This window comes from Muscardinus avellanarius, assembly GCF_963383645.1.
Source record: "Muscardinus avellanarius genome assembly, chromosome: 3".
NCBI classification, from domain to species: Eukaryota; Metazoa; Chordata; class Mammalia; order Rodentia; family Gliridae; genus Muscardinus; species Muscardinus avellanarius.
In genome coordinates, this window is record NC_137788.1 from 58,708,530 (window position 1) to 58,728,795 (window position 20,266).

Genomic DNA, 20,266 nt, shown 5'->3' on the forward strand with positions numbered 1-20,266 from the left:
GGCAGTGAGAATGCAGCTGTGGGCCAACCAGAAGGCTCGAGTCAGCGAATCGGAACATTCTCTCTCAGTACGCTAATTGTTTCAGAAGCCGAGTTATAATCAGAAGGCCAATTTATTCACTTAAAGTGAAAAATACAGCTTTTCAGTAAACCAGATGTTCATGTGAACCCAGCTTCTCCTGATGGATAGTCATCATAGGAAACAGAGTTATTAGATGCCCTGGTAAGCAGAGACCAGAGTAAGGGGTGTTAGCTGATCCTAAGGTGTGTCCTTCAGCAAAGCCAACTGGAGGTCCCCACCCACCAGGGGAGGCGGTGCCAAGACACCAGGCCACTGACATCTGGCAAGCGAGCCTTCCTCTCTCTGCGCAAGGCAGGCGGGCGCCACGCTTTAGACTCGATAGCTCTCCCCTTTCTATGTTTCTGTTTCCCAGGGTCTTGTCCAAACAGGGCTACAATATAAATCATTCGTTTTCTGCTTATTTTCTGGGATTGCTCCCAAATGATCTCAATTGGAATTTTTGCAGTTCCAAAACTTGTTAGTTACACATTTACGAACAGTTTCTTCGTTTCCTAGCACAGATGGCTAATTCAATTCACTAAGTATAGATGCTACTGGTTTAGCTCTTGAAAGTCTTGTGTTTGATGTTCTGAGCAGCATCGCACTTCCTATATTAAAAGTTGTATGTGTGGGTATGTGCCTGTTGCACAGACCCAGAGGGGCTGAGTGCCTGGCTCTGGGTCTGGGGGAGTAGCGGGGAAAGAGCTCAGATCCAGATCTGCTAAGTTCAGAGTCCAGGCTCATTCCAGTGGCTGCATCGAGTTGTTTACCATTAGCAAGTTTCATTTTGAAGTAAGAAAGAAAAATCCCTGTGTTTTGATGAATTATCTTTTCAAAATTATCTTTTGAAAGCCAGGCATGGTGGAACACACCTGTATCTCAATACTTAGAGAATTGTAGGTTCCAGGCCAGCCTTGGCAACTTAGTGAGACTCTTCACAACTTAGTGACACCCTATTTCAAAATAAAAAGTAAAATCAAGCTGGGTGTGGTGGCACACACTTGTAATCCCAGCATTTGGGAGGCTGAGACCAGAGGATTGCGCTTTGTGGACAGCTTCAGCTACTTAGGCCCTCCACAACTTAGTGAGACCCTGTTTCAAAATAAAAAATAAAGAATAGGACAAGGGGTGTAGCTCAGAGGTCGAATACCCCTGGGTTCCATCCCCAGACCCACAAAATACTTTTGTGTGTGTGTGGTACTGGGGTTCCTGGAAGCCCTTCTACCTCCGGGCTATACTCCCAGACCTATTTTTATACTTTTTATTTGGAAACAGGGTCTCTTAAGCCAGAGAGACTGGCTCCGAACCAGCGTGATCCTCCTGTCTCCGCCTCCCAAGCGCGGGGATTACAAGCGTGCGCCACCATGCCCGGCCCACAAAATACTTTTTAAAAAATTAATTTTTGTTAAAAATAAAAAATAGCTGGGCATGGTGGCACACGCTTGCAATCCCCATGCTTGGGAGGCAGAGACAGGAGGATCACCCAGGTTCGAAGCCAGCCACGCTGGCTTAGACTAGCGTGGCTGGCTTTTTTTTTTTTTTTCCAAATAAAAAAGTATATATATAAAAAAATAGGTCTGGGGATGTAGCCCAGAGAAAAGGCTTCCAGGAACCCCAGTACCACCAATAAATAAATAAATAAATAAATAAATAAATAAATAAATAAAATAAAATAAAATCAGTCTGGGCTATAGTCCCTGAATTCAGAAGTACAATGAATATAGTCCCTGAATTCAGAGGTACAATCCCTCATACCGCCAAAAAAAGTTAAGTGATTTTTTTTTCCTCTAAATGGCCATTGTGCAGGGTGGGTGGCTCTGTAACTATGCGTGGTAGAGACTAAGAAGTATACGTGAAGGGTCACTCAAGCGTAGCCTCCTGCAGCAGGGTCCAAGTGGTCCAGGCGCAGAGCAGCCAGTGTTCTTCTCTGAGTCAACAGTAAGTGGATGTGAACTTGTGTTTTTATTGCAGAATCTGAGTCTATCAGAGGCCAGAGGGAAAATCCTCCACTATCAGGTGACCTTGCAGGAGGTGACAGGGAGGAACATTACACTACAGAACACCACAGGACATACCTCCTGGACCTGGGTGGTTCCTAGAACCGGCGTTTGGACTGTGGCCGTGTCTGCGGTCAACTCAAAAGGCAGTTCCCGGCCCACTCGTATAAACGTAACGGACCTCTGTGGCAGAGGTAGGTGCCCGCTTCCCTTCAGCTTGACCTGTGGGACCATGTCCTGCTCATCTCTCGTCTCCAGCAGACCCAGCCTAGGGCCTGGCGTGAGCAGCTAGGAGTTCAGACTTCAAAGGCAATAGCTGTCTCTGCCGCTCAGCCCTTGAGTGGTTTGGACAAGTGAATTAACACCCCTGTACTTTAATTTTTTCCTCTCTAAGATCAGAATTATGTTGCTTATCAGGCAAGTCATTGTGAAATTCAATATATAGCAGGTCCTTAATAAGTATTAGTTGAGGAAATATTAGTTGCATTAAGTTTAACATTAATACCTTTCAATTAGATTTTTTGTGTGTGTGGTACCTAGGATCAAACCCAGGGGCATTCTACTTCCAAGCTACTTCCTCAGCCCTATTTTCTATTCTTTTATAGAAATGTGTTTTAAAAACAGTAATTTTTTTGTTTTGTTTTTGTTTGTTTTTAGTACTGAAGGCTGACCCCAGAGGCATTCTACCTTCAAGCCATACTCCCAGCTCTATTTTATTTTTTAATTTTGAAACAGGGTGTCACTAGATTGCTGAAGGTCTTGCTAAGTTGCTGGGGCTAGCCTTGAACCTGTAATCCTCCTGTCTCAGCCTCCAAGCTTCCAAGCACTGGAATTACAGGTATGCACCACGGTCCTGAGCTAAAACCAATAATATTAAAATGAAATTCTGACTGTAGTAAATCAGGTAAAATTTTGCTATACTATGGCTCGGGTTTTTTTGTTTGTTTGGTTTTTGGTTTTTTTGCAGGTCTGGGGATGGAACCCGAGGGCATTTGACCTCTGAGCTACACCCCCTGCCCTAGTTTTTATTCTTTAACTTGAAACTGGGTCTCACTAAGTTGCAGAGGGCCTCACTAAGTAGCTGAGGCTGTCCTCGAACCACGATCCTCTGGTCTCTGCCTCCCGAATGCTGGGATTACAAGCGTGCGCCACCACGCCCGGCTAGTATGGCTCTTTATTACACAAATGTATCCAATTATCTTCATCAAAAAAACTCCCAATTTGATCTAGAGTCTCACATTTATAGTCATATTCTTTGAAAGTTAATTTCTCAGGAAAAAAGCTAAGAAAATGAGCCGGGCTCAAAAAATGCCTAAATAGAAAATATTCAGTAATTAGATTCTTCCCCAAAATACACTGTAATAATTTTATGTACATGTAGGTCTAGCAAGCATTATTTTCAAGAAGTTTTTATTAAAAAATTATTATTTTATGTACACTATTAAGTCTTGGTTGTAGGTTGTATATCTCTTCAGTCATAAATAGGATTTATATGACTACACAGGAGAATATAGTAGACAAAATAGACATAGGATAATGCAACAGACAACATAGGCTAATACAATAGACAAAAATGACTAGAAGAAAATACAGATAAGCATTTATATAACCTTAAGTTGGCATGTGAGTTGAGAATCACTTTCAGGCATTAGAGTTGCTCTTACCAAAGGCCTGATTACAGTGACTTATTTGTTCTCACATATGAAAGAAGTTCCCAGATAGACAGCCCAGGATGGTGTGACGGCTTTGTGACACCAGGACTCCAGACTCCTCTTCTTTCTGAGCTTGGCTTTCAGCCTCACGATGGAACTGATCCAACAGGGCTGCCAGAGCTCTGGCTGCTTCCTTCCAGCAGCAGAGAGAAGAGCCGGGCCTCACTCTCAAGGCCTTCACCCCAGGTCACACAGAAACACTGGCCCTGTGGCCCTCTGGTCACCTGTCACACCCAGCTGTACTGGAAGCTCAGAGGTTTCAGACCGGATGTTCCCTGGCCAAAGAAGATGTTTAAGGAAGGGATTTAGTAAGTAATTGATAATCCCGGCCTCAGGGAAAGGCAGCTGAGGCGGAGAAAATAGATAAACCCAAACTAAACTTACAGACTACAAACCCACAAAGCTAGACCTACCTACAAAAGGGAGAACTATAAAACTATTAGAAGATAATACAGGTGGGGCATGGTGGCGCACACTTGTAATCTCAGCATTTGGGAGGCTGAGACAGGAGGATCATTGTTCACAGACAGCCTCAGCTACTACTTAGCAAGGCCCTTTGCAACTCAGTGAGACCCTGTTTCAAAATAAAGAATTAAAAAAATAGGGCTGGGGTAGATGCCCCGAGTTCAATCCCTAGTACCACAATCAATCAATCAGTCAATTAATTTAAAGAAGTCATTGCCAATTGAAGTCTAGGTTTTTTTTGTGTTATCTCCTTCTCTTCCTTCTCCTTCTCCTTCTCCCTCTCCTTCTTTGTGGTACAGGGGATGGAACCCAGGGGCACTCTACCTCCAAGCTACACCTCTAGCTCTATTTTCAATTCTTTATTTTGAAACAGGATCTATCTCACTAAGTTGCAGAGGGTCTCAATGAATAACTGAGGCTGGCTGCAAACCTATAATCCTCCTGTATCCACCTCTCAAATACTGAGATTAAAAAGCATGAGTCGCCATGCCGGCCTTATAAAAAACATTTCTCTCAATATATGTTTTATGAAAATACAACACACGAGTACAAAACAGCATAAATTTTCAAGGACACATATGTCTAAATAGACATATGAGCAGGGCATGGTGGCGCACATCTGTGATCCCAATATGTGGGAGACTGAGACAGGGGGATCACAGGTTCAAGGCCAACCTCGACAACTCAGTGAGACCCTGTTTCAAAACCAAAAAAAAAAAATAAAGAAGGGCTGGGGGGTGTAGCCTGGAGGTAGAATGTCCTTAGGTTCCATCCCCAGTACAAAAATAAATAAATAAATAAATAAATAAATAAATAAATAAATAAATAAATAAATAGACACCTGGAAGCTGGATTAGAAGAGTACATTCTACATTCACTAGAGCAGGCATTTTTGGAGGGGACACCAGATTAGAAGAAGGAATGGAATGTGAAGGGTAAGGTATTTCTGCAAATAAAGGGAGTCTCTGTGCAAGCTGGATGCTGGTTCTCCAGGGACTGAGAAGTGGGATGAACTGAAATCTGTGGTGCTGAAGTCTTAGAGGGAGAATCATTCTTCCTAAGGCTGGTATGAGCTATTGTGTCCTTATTTACTCTCATTTTGTCCCTCCTCTTTTCCCTCATACAGGATTGCTTGCTCCCGTCCAGGTGTCTGCAAACTCAGAGGGTGTGGACAGCATGGTGGTGAGCTGGCGGCCTCCCGGGAAAGCTGCCCCCGCGGTTCAGCAGTACGTGGTAGAATGGAGGGCGCTCCACCTCAGGGGCAGCACACGGCCCCCTCTGAATTGGCTACGGATCCCCCCCTACAATGTGTCTGCTCAGATATCAGGTATTAATCGTGCACCTTCCTTCTAGGGGACTACCAAGTCCACGTTTGTTTGGGGAAACTGAAGACGGGGACCCAGAGGCTTGCCTTCCATCACAAGGAGGGACATGATGACCTAGGATCCTGGGGTCCATCCAGGTGGCACAGTCACAGAAGGCGAACTGCTTGGCTAAATATACAGCATTGAGGGTAAAACCACATCCCTAGCGCAGTGCCCAATAACAATGAATGAATAATTGAATCAAACAAGTATCACTAAGAGCTAAGTTAACCTGTCAGTGTGATGTGTAACCCCATCTTTGGAAATTCACTTAAACTCAAAATAATCATGTGCGTTCAGAGGCATTTTTTAAATGTATCGTACAGATTAGAAAGCCCGGAGATCTCTCCTTCCCAAGTCTGCCATTTATCACTGGTATAATAATAAATTCAGAAGTATCTATGTGACAATTTGTGTCTCTAAACCTCAGATTCCTAATATGTTAGTGGTTAGAATCAAGGGAAAGAAAGTATCTGAAAATACATCAGAACGATTGGACAGAACTTAGTCGCTTCAAGCGTAAGTTTGGCACAGAGATTCAAAGCTCTGGGTCTGCAGCCAGACTACTGGGTCCAGGTCCTGGCTCTGTCACTAACAGTTGTGTAGTCTAGGGAAAAATACCTAACTTTCATGCCTCAGTTTCCTCATCTGAAAGATGAGGATGCGTCTACGGCCATACCACCCCGAACGCACCTGATCTTGTCTGAGAGATGAGGACGCTATCACCTACCTCATTGGGTGACTGTGAGAACAAACTAAATTCATATATGGAAAACATTATGATCAGTACCTGACATAATTTAAGGGCATGATAATTTGGCCATCATATCATTATTATTAGATGTTTCAGAGCTGAGAGGTTAATAGATTTACATGCTCTAAGGCCCATAATATTTTCATTATACCATGACAATCATTATACCAGTCTAGGAGGTTGCATGTGCCCTACTTAGGACACAAGACTTGCATAATAAAATAGAGCACATCACATTAAAATCTAGGAGCTTGCCCTTATCCATGTGTCTCTTATATAGTCTGGCTGTCCAGACTAGGTCAAATTTTAATCACCACCCTTAAAGAGAATGCTACTTAGACAACACGGAGCATCCAGAACAAGATGAGGAAGGCATTTGAACCTAAAACTTTTAATCTGGAAATGATTTAGCCTAGAGAAGAGAAGAGACTTCTAGGCAGGGGTGAACAGGTTCAATGGCTGTTACTGATTATATATATAGTCACGAAAACTAAATAAATAAAATAAATAAAAAATAAAATCCAGGAGCTTGTCCTTACCCATGTCTCTTATAGTGTGGCTGCCCAGACATCTAGTAAATCAAGGATTTTTTTGTTTTTTGTTTTTTGTTTTGGTACTGGGGATAGATCCCAGAGATGTTCTATATCCAAGTGACACCCCCAGCCCTATTTTTTTATTCTTTATTTTAAAACAGGGTCTCACTGAGTTGCAAAGGGCCTCACTAAGTAGCTGAGGTTGGCTTCAAACCTGCGCGATCCTTCTGTTTCAGCCTCCCAAATGTTGGGATTACAAGTGTGTGCCACCATGCCTGGCTGTAGGTCCAGTTTTAATCATCACCCCTAAAGAGAATGCTACTTGGACAACCCAGAGGGTCCAGAGCAAGATGAGGAAGGCATTGGGAAACTACAACTTTTAATCTGGAAATGATTTAGCCTAGAGAAGAGAAGAGACTTTTAGGCAGGGGTGAGCTAGTTTGATGGCTGTTACTGACTCTGAGATATATATATATATATATATATATATATATATATATATATATATATACACACACACATTATATATATACACACACATTATATATATACATTATATATATACATTATATATATACATTATATATATATACATTATATATATATATATTTATCTTGTTTCAAAATAACAAATTATGCCTCAGCATTATGCCTCCAAGCTACACCCCCAGCCCTATTTTCTATTCTTTATTTTTGAAACAGGGTCTCACTAAGGTGTGGAGGCCTCACTAAGTAGCTGAGACTATCCGTGAACCATGATCCTCCAGTCTCAGCCTCCCGAATGCTGGGATTACAAGCGTGCGCCACCATACCCGGCGTTTTTTAAGCCCTTTAGAAATATGTATTTGAGTACAATCAATACATTAATGAGCAAATGGCTTTATTAAAGTTGTTCTCCTGCTTGGAAACACTTGGTTAGCTACGTGTCTGTGTTAATGTTAATCTGAGAACACAATTAATTCCTACTTACCATGAGTTTAAATGGCCCTGCACAGGTAGTGAGGCCCATACCAGCCTCTTTCCAGTATCTGCCTGGGGAGGATTGAGTGTTTTGGAAAGGTTCAGAATATAAGCCAATACCTGCACTGTAGGTTAGTGGCACCAAGCCTAGAGACCATCAGTCCAGTCCTAGGTGGATAAAAACACGTCTGACCATATAGAACTTCTTCAAAATATAGCCGGGCTTGTAATTCCAGCATTTGGGAGGCTGAGAGCAGAGGATCGCAGTTTGCGGACAGCCTCAGCTACTTAGTGAGGCCCTCTGCAACTCAGTGAGACCCTGTTTCAAGATAAAGAATAAAAAATTGGGCAGGGGGTGTAGCTCAAAGGTCGAATGCCCTTGGGTTCCATCCCCAGACCTGAAAAAAAATTAAAAAAAAAAAATATATATATATATATATAACAATGCCTCTGGAAACCCTTTCCTGTAGTTCCAGATTAGTTCTGCCCCTCTTCTGCATGCCTCCCTACTACTTCTAGGATTACACTCCAGGGCTCTACTTTTGCTGGAAAGGGGAAAACGTCAGCTAAGTTTGGAGCCAAATATCTTCTCTTCTTCACTAAGGGTGGCCATTCACAGGAAGAAACTCTTGGTAGTGGGAGCTTCTTATTCTTATTCTTTGGTGCCAAGGGTTGAACCAAGAAGCAATCTACCTCCTAGTTATACCCCAGAACTTTTCCCCCCAGCAGCCCTTTTTTATTTTTTTATTTTGAAACATGGTCTCGCTAAATTGTTGAGGCTGGCCTTGAACCTGCGAGCCTCCTGTCTCCGCCTCCCAAGTACTGGGATTACAGGTATGTGTCGCTGTGCCTGGCAAAACCCACAGCTTCTGACATGGCAGTTCCCAAGGCTGCCCCGAAATCACATATTTTGTATAGCAGCATGCAAGGGAGCCATTTGCTTAATGAGCTCATCTGAGCTTCTAGACTTCCACAGGGCAAACTCGTTGGTTGGGCAAAGCAGCCAGGCACAGGAGTAGAAACCCACTTGCCAGACCTTCCTGGATGAAATACGATTCTGTGTGGCCTTTTGATCCTCTAGGTCTAGAGCCACCCACAAAGAATCTTTGGATTCCAGGACTAAGGCTGGCGGGTGTTATTTTCTCCATTTCACTTGGTTCATGAACTCCGGTTGAAACACAGCTGGGGCATCGCTTTCTGTCTTGTCGTGGTCTCTCCTGACCTATTTGCTGGATTACATAAGGGATTAATTATTTAAAATTCCCCTGCTCCCCAAAAGAAGAGATTAAGTTTCAATGAACTGTCAGTGTCTGGGACACCACACTAGCCGCCTGTCAACAGGGAGTTAAGCAATCTTGAAGAGTCCTTGCTTTGACCTCCAGATACTACAGTTACCTAGTAACTGTTATCGCTCTTTTTCCTTTAAAATTTCATTCAGAATTTAAAGATAGGTCACAGGCAGTATATATTGAGGGGGACCTTTTTTAAAAAAATGTTCAATAGAGATCTGAGATTCATGGAATAGGAATTTGGGCAGGGAAAAATTAGCCAGTAAGCTTCATGACTGACAGAAAAATTGCAAAGTGTGGCACTTTAAAAGCTAGAAAGGAGCATTAACATTCCTGGGAAGCATCCAAATCTTCAGGCTATGAAGCAACTGAGGTCTAACTGGAACAAGGTAGGAGGAGGGGAGGGCAGGACGGGGCGGGGTGACACCGAGAGTGCCCTAGTCAGACCCAGGCGTCATCCCGAGCCACCCCTCAGATCCCGATAAGCATCATGGGATTAGAAAAGCACCCAGGGAGAGCCGGGTGTGGTGGCACACGCTTGTAATCCCCGCGTTTGGGAGGCAGAGACAGGAGGATCACACAGGTTCAAAGCCAGCCGTGCGCGCTGGCTTAAGAGACCCTGTTTCCGAATAAAAATACAAAATAGGTGTCTGGGAGTGGAGCCCGGAGGTAGAAGGGCTTCCAGGAACCCCAGTACCACCAAAAAAGAAAAGAAAAGCACGCAGGGGCTGGGCCAGCAAACTCCCACCTCACCTCCTGGTAAACACAGGATTTATTTGTAGAAGCCAAAGCTTTTTTCTTGAAGGTGAGTTGTTCTGGTTTTGCCCCTGCACCCACCCAGAAGCAGTCTATGTGCATTTGTGTGGTCCTTGGAACTCGAATGTTTTTTTTTTTTTTTTTTTTTTTTTTTGGTGTGTAAGAGGGTGGGGGGTGCTGGGGATGGAACCAGGGGCATTCTACCTTTGAGCTACACCCCCAGCCCTATTTTCTTTTTTATTTGGAAACAGGGTCTCACAAAGTTTCTGAGAGCCTCACTAAGTTGCTGAGGCTGGCTTCGAACCTGTGACCCTCCTGTCCCAGCCTCCCAAGGACAGAGATTATAAGCGTGCACCATCACACCCAGATTTTTTTCTTCTTAATCACAACAACTTTTTTGTATATATGGAAAGGCAGCCAGGTTGGCTGGTGGTTGATCTCACCCTTGGAAGTTGGGAGCCATGACTTCCAGAAGCTGGCATCAGGGCCAATAAAATGCTGAGAACCTGAGATTCACATCATCCCCTCTATCCTCAGTCCAGACTGTTCTTGAAATATCTTCAAACGAAAAAAAAAAGACAAGAAATGCCTTGAATGCAGATGTTAAAATGACTCCCTGGGAATGGCTCTGTTGTAAGAATCCTTTTCCTTGCAGAGAACATCAGGCCGTACATCTGCTACGAGATCCGCGTGCACGCACTGTCCAGAGACCAAGGAGGATGCAGCTCCATCCTGGGCAACTCCAAGCACAAAGGTGAGCCTTGGGACCTGTTGCCAGATTGCACTGAGGTCGCTGGCATGGGTTTGGAGTCTGACAGAAGCCCTGTGTCCTTTCCAGCACCACTCAGCGGCCCCCACATCAGTGCCATCACAGAGGAAAAGGGGAGCGTTTTAATTTCATGGAACCACATTCCAGTCCAGGAGCAAATGGGCTGCATCCTCCATTACAGGATCTACTGGAAGGCACGGGACTCGGATTCCCAGCCTGAGCTCTGTGGTACGTGTGAGAACTGAGTGCGGCCAGGCCTCCTTGTTGGCATATTGAGAAAACACAAGCTGGCCCATGCACATATCCACCTAAGAGTGCTAGCACCATGCCTAGCACTTGGTAAGGACTCCAGGAGCATTCATAAAATGAATTGAATGAAGACAAATAAAAGACATCTGCATGCATGCATGCAAAGTTACTGAGTGTATGTTAGGTGCCAAGCAAATTGCTAAGGATGCAGAGATGAAGTAAGTGGATGGGGCTCTCAAGGTGCCTGCTCAGAAGGAGAAAGAGCATTTAAAAAGCAATAAAGGCACTTTAATACTAAAAATACAGACCCTTGAGGTTTGCGAGCAACACGTTTGGAGAACTTTTAAATCCCCACATTTGCAATTGTGACTGTAGCATATTATTTTCTCCTTAAAATGGATAAAATGTGATACTGTTTAAGGAACCCTTTATGACCCATAATTATTCTATAACTATAAAGCCAATGCAATTAAAATAAATTCTGGCTGGGACATTATCTCAAATGATTTCATGAATCATTCACTCATGTAACTGCTCTAAGTCACTTGCCAGACAGGATGTTCCAATCTTTGATTTAATCAGAGCTTTTTTTTTCTTCTTTCTTTCTTTCTTGGTTTGACTTTATTTTTTAAGTAGTTGGCTTTCTTTCAAGAGCATTTATCATAAAGAAGAAGCATTTTTTTTTTCATAAGAGTTATTAGAGCCGGGCATGGTGGTGCACGCCTGCTAATTACAGTACTGATTACAGCTGAAACAGGAGGATCCCAGGTCCTAGATCAGCCTCAGCACCTTAGCAAGACTTTCAGCAGCCTACAGAAATCCTGTTTAAAAACAAAACAATATGCTTGTAATCCCAGCATTTGGGAGGCTGAGACCTGGAGGATCGCGGTTCGCGGACAGCCTCAGCTACTTAGTGAGGCCCTCTGCAACTCAGTGAGACCCGGTTTCAAAATAAAGAATAAAAAATAGGGCAGGGGGTGTAGCTCAGAGGTCAAATGCCCCTGGGTTCCATCCCCAGACCCGCAAAAAAAAAAAATAATAATAATAATAATAATAGCCGGGCGTGGTGGCACAAGCTTGTAATCCCCGCGCTTGGGAGGCTGAGACAGGAGGATTGCGCAGGTTAGAAGCCAGCCTCAGCTACTTAGTGAGGCTCTCAGCAACTTAGTGAGACCCTGTTTCCAAATAAAACATAAAATAGGTCTAGGAGTATAGCCCAGAGGTAGAAAGCCTCTGGGTTCCACCCCCAGTACCACAAAAAAAAATAAAAAATAAAATAAAATAAACAAAATAATAAATAAAATATAGGGCTGAAACTGGGCGCGGTGGCACAAGCTTGTAATCCCCACGCTTGGGAAGCTGAGACAGGAGGATCACACAGGTTCGAAGGATCTCAGCAGCTTAGTGAGAACCTGTTTCCAAATAAAATATAAAATAGGTCTGAGAGTACAGCCCGGAGGTAGAAAGCCTCTGGGTTCCACCCCCAATACCACCAAAAAAAAAAAAAATAATAATGTATATAGCAGGAGGTATAACTTGGAGATAGATAGAATGTCCCTAGATTCAATCCCAGCACAAAAAAAAAAAAAAAGTTTTAGGTTCAAGAAGAATGTGACAAAAGCACTCTAAGATGTAGATTCCAGAAAGCTACCTGCAGGAATAATGTTTACATGGGAAGTCTGTCTTTCCTCTTGACCTTAAAACATCTGCAGTGCCGGGTGTGTTGGCACACGCTTGACACTTGTAATCCCAGCATTGGGGAGGCTGAGACAGGAGGATTGTGGTTCACAGCCAGCTTCAGCTACTTAGGCCCCTTGCAACTCAGTGAGACCCTGTTTCAAAATAAAGAATAAAAAATAGGGCTGGGGGTGAGGCCAAAGGTAGAATGCCCCTGGGTTCCATCCCTAGTTCTGTGGAAAAAAAAAAAAATCTGCAGTATTGCTTCTCTACGAGTTATGACTTTAAAATCTAGTTAATTTTTATTATAAATAATCCTTACACATGATTAAAATTTCAAATAGTTCAGAAAGATATAAAATGAAAATTCTCCCTTTCTTTGCACTTTGGCTACTAGTTGATCTTTATGTGTTCTTCAAAAATTTTTAATGCATACACAAGAATATATTTGGTATCTTTTTCTAAATTCTGATGTATACCACTCAATAATACATATTAGATTTTTCACCTAACTCTATATGAATTTGTCTCGTTCTTTGTTAACAGCTCCATAATATTCCATTATAAAGCCTTACAGTCATTTAAGTATCCTATCACTGATAAAATAGGATAACAGACTATCAGCAAACAGAACTGCTTCCTTCCCACTAGTCTATCAGAGTGAGTCAGTTCAGAGTGAGTCAGTCCATCTAAGGGGTGATACACCCCAAGAAGTCAGTTGACCTTTTCATGGGGCATTTGGAATTCTTCATGTGAAATTTGCACCCAAAATAATTTTTTTTGCAGTACTGGGGATGGAACCCAGGGACATTCTACCTCCGAGCTACACCTCCAGCCCTATTTTTTTATTCTTTATTTTGAAACAGGGTCCAAATGAGTTACAAAGGGCCTCACTAAGTAGCTGAGGCTGTCCGTGAACTGTGATCCTCCTGTCTCAGCCTCCCAACCAAGATAAAATTTCACTCTGGCAGAATTTAAACTGAGATGCTTGTTTCCAACTGAAGTTGGTTCTTGAAGCTGTTTTTGTAGACATCAGACAAAAATTTCTACCTTATTTTGCCACAAATGTGAGGAATCAGAAGCCCATAGAAAAGCCGGGTGTGGTGGTGCACACTTGTAATCCCAGCACTCGGGAGGCTGAGACTGGAGGATCGCGGTTCGCGGACAGCCTCAGCTACTTTTGCAATTCAGTGAGACCTGGTTTCAAAATAAAGAATAAAAAATAGGGCAGGGGCTGTAGCTTGGGGGTCGAATGCCCCTGGGTTCCTCCCACACACAAAAAAACAAACCTATAGAAGATTATTGAAAGGAAGGAGAGCCCTACTTCATACCAATCTAGATGAAATTTTTCTTTAATTCAGTAAACACTTATTGATGGACTACCCTTGTTCCCTCAGAGAGCGCAAGAGAGGATGTAACTATATACAAGCTATATTCAAGGACTGACAACTGCTTACTGCATTTGGCAATCGTGAATCCTTGGTGACTTCACAAGAGCTGTTTCTCATGAGCCATTAGGTTGAGGAAGAAGGAGAAAGACACCTGCAAAGAAAAGCATCACAATAGTGAACGGAGGGGTGTGTTCTGAGGAGGAAGGGCTCCCTCTGCCTTGGGTCTTTTTTTTTTTTTTTTTTTTTTTTTTTGGTGGTACTAGGGATGGAGCCCAGGGGCTTTCTACCTCCAGGCTCTACTCCCAGACCCATTTCATACTTTGTCTCCTCTGTACCTAGCATATAGTCAGGCACCCAGTAGGTGCTTAATAAAAATAATATTGTTGGGGTGAGCCTTCAGCTCAGGAACTCAGGATCTGCAGGGTCCATGGTTAATGTGATGGAAAAGAATTTCAGCACGTGCCACAGAGATGGACAGAGGTTTATTTGGGGAAAGGGAAGGAAATACACATTCAAGAGAAAATGCGGGCCACCTCAAGATGAGGAAGGCATTTGGGGAAGTTCAGGGTTCTTTTCTTATAGGGGACTTTCATGAGGGGTGGGCTAGAGAAGGTATGCGAGGATGAGCTCCGTCTGGTAGTCTTGAGGCAGTTTATGGTGGGCAGGTGGTCTGGTCAGCCTCAGGGTTGATTGTCTCAGTCCAGTAGTCCCGAAGCATTTATGGTGGGCAGGAGGTCTGGACAGTCTTAGGGTGGATGACCTCAGGTTGATTGAGGTCCTTATTCGCTGATAGATAAGCTGGAATATCCTAAATTATAGGTTTCTCGAAATAGTGTATCTGTCTTGTTATCAGTGCACAGGGCAATTATCGTTTTTTTTGGTTTTTTTTGGTTTTTTTTTTTTTTTTTTTTTTTTAGTTAACTCTAGGGTCTACAGGTTTCCCAGGAATTTCTGGGAGACGGGCCTAGGAAAGAGAACTGATTTGTGGACTAGAAGCTGAAGCAGTTCAGCTCCAGGTTCTTATATTAAAGTTATATTTTAAGCCGGGTGTGGTGGCGCACGCTTGTAATCCCCGCGCTTGGGAGGCTGAGACAGGAGGATCGCACGGGTTTGAAGCCAGCCTCAGCTACTTAGTGAGGCTTTCAGCAACTTAGTGAGGCCCTGTTTCCAAATAAAATATAAAAAAGGTCTGGGAGTATAGCCCAGAGGTAGAAAGCCTCTGGGTTCCACCCCCAATACCACCAAAAAAAAAAAAAAAAAAAGTTATATTTTACTTTTCCTTCCTGTCTGTCTCCTTTCTGCCTACTTATTTCTTCTATCCTATGTCAGTATCTGTTGAATAACAAATGGGCAAACCCTGCCTTATTCCCTGTTACAGCCCATGCTGACCCTCAGGTGAAAGCTCCTTTCCACACCCAGGCAGCTATTTTGCCTGGTCCACTTGACCTTCCTACTGCAGCCTTTCAGGGGATTGGCAGCTTCCCAAGCTGCTGCCTTTGTCATTGAACACCCTGAGTCTAAGGTCTCCCTCTGCCCAGGCTTGACTGGCCCCTTTATCTCTGCCAGGGATCACAGCCCAGAGGCAGCAGGACCCGTCTTTCCTGCTTGACTTCTTTCTCCCATTACACAACTCAGCCAAGTTTACCAACCAAACTGCTGACTCTGTCACCTTCTTCTGCTCCCCCCTTACAGCTGCTATTTTTGTTCTTCAAATATACGCGTGTATTAGCCGGGTGTGGTAGCACGCGCTTGTAATCCCAGGATTCAGGAGGCTGAGACAGGAGGATCGTGGTGCGCAGACAGCCCCAGCAGCTACTCTTTGCAACTCAGTGAGACCCTGTTTCAAAATAAAAAATAAAAAATAGGGCTGGGGGTGTAGCTCAGAGGTATAAAGCCTCTGAGTTCCATCTCTAATATGGCAAATATATATTAAATATGTATATAAATATATATTATATATAATAAAGTTTATTGGCCCAGCAAACCATACAAGCCCCTTCCCTGTTGTTCAGATGTCACTTCTGGGCCCAGGGTGCTCTGCACAGTGGGACAGGTTAATATCCAGATGCCCGCTAATGCAGAAAGATGAGCAGCTCTTTCTAAAATTAATTTTTAAATCTCCTGTTTTAGAAATAGGGAAAGGCTTTTTTTTTTTTTTTTTTTTTTTTTTAGCCCAATCATATACGTAGGCCTGTGCAAGCAATTTCACCAGTCTTGAGGAAACTTGGGAACTTTCCACAAGATATTTTTTCCAACAGGATGTAAAATATAAAGTTGCTCTGATAGTCACAGCTGTGAACTGTGCCAGTCAGGTCCTGGCCCTTGGGTGGAGTGCAGGGACGTCTTTGGGCTCCGTCTTGCAAGCTGCTGTAGCAAGCAGGGGCGAGACAGTGAAGGCATCTGGTTTTCCCATTCGATGGTGGACTCACGGGGGCAGAGTCTGTGCCTGTGTATGGTCAGTGCCTTGCCCAGCAGAGGTGGCCAAGAATATCTGCAGGTAAATAACTCAGCATGCCGGGCGGCCGCGGGCTTGCCTGGAGCTTGTGAGCCAGTTCGTGATGTTAACGCAGCATGCAGTTCTCATTTCCGCTTCTGTCTCAGCACAGGCCAGCATCTGAGTGAGCGCTCCAGTGCTGGCTTACGTTATAATCCCACCTGCAGAACACTGGAGAAGATTGCCTGCTTTCTAAAGGCTACTGACACTTGTTTCTTGGAGGAGGGAAATGGTATAGGTGCATTGCTAAAAAACCAGAACCTTCCCTACAGAGAAAGTGCAGGGGTGCTGAAAGCATAAGATTCTGTCAGTCTGGGTGTCAGGCTGCCAAAGAAATCTTATCTCAGGTTTGTAATCCCCGCGCTTGGGAGGCGGAGACAGGAGGATCACGCTGGTTCAAAGCCAGCCTCCCTGGCTGGCTTAAGAGACCCTGTTTCCAAATAAAAATATTAAAAAATGGGTCTGGGAGTGTAGCCCGGAGGCAGAAGGGTTTCCAGGAACCCCAGTACCACAAAAAAAGAAAAAAAGAAAGAAAAGAAATCTAATCTCAGTACCATTGAATCAGTTTTCAGTGATTTTATGTCAAATGGAAGCAGACTATCATGTTAGGCCCCATAAATTCAGGACCCAGAGCCTACAAAAAGTACAAAACCATCATTTAAAAGTGACAGGTAGGAGCCAGGCATGGTGGCACATGCCTGTGATCCCAGTACTTGGGAGGCTGCTCATTAATTTAGCAAGACTGTTAAGAAAAAAAAAAAAAAAAAACTGGGGGTGAGTAATATGTCCCTGGGTTCAACCCTCAGTATCACATAAATATGTTAGATAAATGTCTGCTTGATTAATTGCTAAACTTAGCATTTTTTTAATTCCACTACTTTGATAACAAGCCATATACTTAATTTCTTAAATTCTCAGGGGAAAATGGTAGGGAATGGGGTGGGAATTGGGGAAGGGCTAAATGAGTGATGTGTACATGTATGCCTCTACCACCTTGTACCCCATTAAGATGTATGACTACAATGCACCAATAAAAAAGATAAAAATAAAACTTCTCAGCTAGGCATGGTGGTACACATTTGTAATCTCAGTATTCAGGAGACTGAGACAGGAGGATTGCAGGTCCACAGCCAGCCTCAGCTACTTAGTAAGATCCTCTGCAACTTAGTGAGGCCCTGTTTTACAATAAAGAATTTAAAAAAAAAATAGTGCTGGGGTGTAGCTCAGAGGTAGAATGCCCCTGGGTTCAATCCCCAGTACCACAAAAAAAAAAAAAAACAACTCTCAAATATAATTGATAAATACCAGAAACATGGTCATGGCAAATAAAAGGCATTGCTACAGCTAAGTAATTTCAAAGGCAAAAATGACAAGAACTCTTTCAGAAGACTTTACGGGGAAAAGGGGCAGTATTTTTTTTTTTTTTGGTGGTACTGGGGGTGGAACCCAGGGGCTTTCTTCCTCTGGGCTATACTCCCAGACCTATTTTATATTTTATTTGGAAACAGGGTCTCACTAAGTTGCTGAGAGCCTCACTAAGTAGCTGAGGCTGGCTTCGAACCTGTGCGATCCTCCTGTCTCAGCCTCCCAAGCGTGGGAATTACCACGCCCAGCTGAAGGGGCAGTATTTAATTTGGATGATACACTGTGGAGTGAGGCCTCTTCCGGAGACAGTACCAGGGCCTTCGACAGCGTGAAGTCCTGATGAACAAGGACGTTTTCAAAATGGCAATGCTCTTTACCCTTTGAAATTGAATGAAACATTAAAAAATAAAAACAAGGCAGGAATGGTGGCACATGCTTGTCATCCCAGCATTCGGGAGGCTGAGACTGGAGGACCTCAGTTTGGGGATCCGCTACTTAGCAAGGCCATTGGCAAATCAGTGAGACCCTGTGTCAACAATAAAAAGAAGCCGGACATGGTGGCACACACTTGTAATTCCAGCATTCTAGAGATAGGAGGATCTGGGTTCTCAGACAGCCTCAGCTACTTAGTGAGGCCCTTTGCAACTCAGTGAGACCCTGTTTCAAAATAAAGAATAAAAAATAGGGCTGGGGTATAGCTTGGAGGTTGAATGCCCCTGGGTTCTATCCCCAGTACTTAAATAAATAAATAAATAAATAAATAAATAAATAAGAGCAAAGGCTCACCAACTATTTCCTTTAATGCATGCTTTTCTTCCTTCCTCTTCCTTTTAGAAATTCCTTATAAACACTCCCAAAATTCACATCCAATAAACAGCCTGCAGCCCAGAATGACGTATGTCCTGTGGATGACAGCTCTGACTGCAGCTGGAGAAAGTCCCCAAGGAAAGAAAAGGGAATTTTGTCCTCAAGGTGAGAGGTGACTGTCAAGATGGCGAGTCCACCTGGACCCTCACACAGGTGCACATTCCTGTCACGCGTGGCCTGGGAACTGTCAGATTGTCCTCCGCTCACTATGTTCTTGCAGACACAGCTTTGCGCTTGCTCTATCCTCTCTCTGACTGGAGTGTCTCCCACCCACCGTCTGCTTAGAGACACTGTCAACTTGTTTTTTGAAACTCAGCAGAAATGCTTCCTCTGGGAAGCCTTCCCAAAAGCACCTCCATCTTCCCTTCCTAACGCACAACCTTTGACCCCGACTCCAAACTGCATCCAGTAGGCAGTGATTTACACTGTTTATCTCTTCCTACAAGGCCTAGAATGGTGCCCAGTGCATAGTACTTGCTCACTAAATATCTGCTTAAAGAACAAGGAAAATCACATCAACAATAACCATACCAACCTTTGTGTATCAGGTAGTTATTACATCTGTAACCAGGTACCATAAACAGAGTGCCTCAACCAACAGAAATACACTGTCTCACAGTTTTAGAGGCTAAAAGTCCAAGATTGAGACATTCGGGTTAATTCCTCTCGAGGGCCATGGGGACAATCAATGCTAGCTTCCGGTGGTCTGCAGACAGTCATGATGTTCCTTGGCTGGTAGGCCTCTGCTTCCATCGGACCTTCCTCCTATTCAATTTCCTTTGTGTGTGTGTGTTTGGTACTAAGGATTGAACTCAGGAACATTTTTCTTCTGAGCTACACCTTCTAGATCTATTTTTATTTTTATTTTGAAACAGGGTCTCTTAGCCAGGCATGGTGGTACACGCTTGTAATCCCAGCATTTGGAAGGCTGAATTAGGTGGATCACAGTTCGCAGATAGCCTCAGCTACTTAATGAGGCCCTTTGCAACTTAATGAGACCCTGTTTCAAAATAAAGAATAGAAAAAATAGGGCTGGTGAGTACCTCAGAGGTAGAATGCCCCTGGTTTCCATCCCCAGTACTGCAAGAAAAAAGAAAAAAGAAAGAAAGGAAGGAAGGGAGGGAGGGAGGGGGAGGGAGGGAGAGAGAGAGAGAGAGAGAGAGAGAGAGAGAGAGAGAGAGAGAGAGAGAGAGAAGGAAAGAAAGAAAGAAAAAAGAAAGAAAGAAAGAAGGAAAGAAAAAGAAAGAATCAGGGTCTCACAAGTCTCAATGAGAATCTCATTACTTTCTTTTTTATTTTTTTATTTTTTTATTTTTTGTGGGTGTGGGATGAAACCCAGAGGCATTCAACCTCCGAGTTATACCCCCTGCCCTATTTTTTTATTCTTTATTTTGAAACTGGGTCTCACTGAGTTGCAGAGGGCCTTACTAAGTAGCTGAGGCTGTCCGCAAACCATGATCTTCCTGTCTTAGTCTCCCAAATGCTGGGATTACAAGCGTGTGCCACCACACCCAGCTCTTTTTTATGTTTACTATTTATTTATTTATTTATTTATTTGTGGTGC

The 20,266-nt window shown here is 43.5% G+C and overlaps 1 protein-coding gene across 1 annotated transcript in view; it reads left to right on the top strand.

Annotated features, from left to right (window-relative positions):
• The window catches only part of IL12RB2 (interleukin 12 receptor subunit beta 2), a gene marked incomplete at both ends in the record, with an annotated part of 78,985 nt that overhangs the window by 45,197 nt on the left and 13,522 nt on the right, over nucleotides 1-20,266 (top strand). Inside the window, 5 exons of the mRNA XM_080693388.1 lie at nucleotides 2,032-2,251; nucleotides 5,361-5,561; nucleotides 10,546-10,644; nucleotides 10,729-10,887; nucleotides 18,670-18,807. Of these exons, the coding sequence (XP_080549514.1) occupies nucleotides 2,032-2,251; nucleotides 5,361-5,561; nucleotides 10,546-10,644; nucleotides 10,729-10,887; nucleotides 18,670-18,807 (817 nt within the window). The remainder of the gene's footprint in view (nucleotides 1-2,031; nucleotides 2,252-5,360; nucleotides 5,562-10,545; nucleotides 10,645-10,728; nucleotides 10,888-18,669; nucleotides 18,808-20,266) is intronic.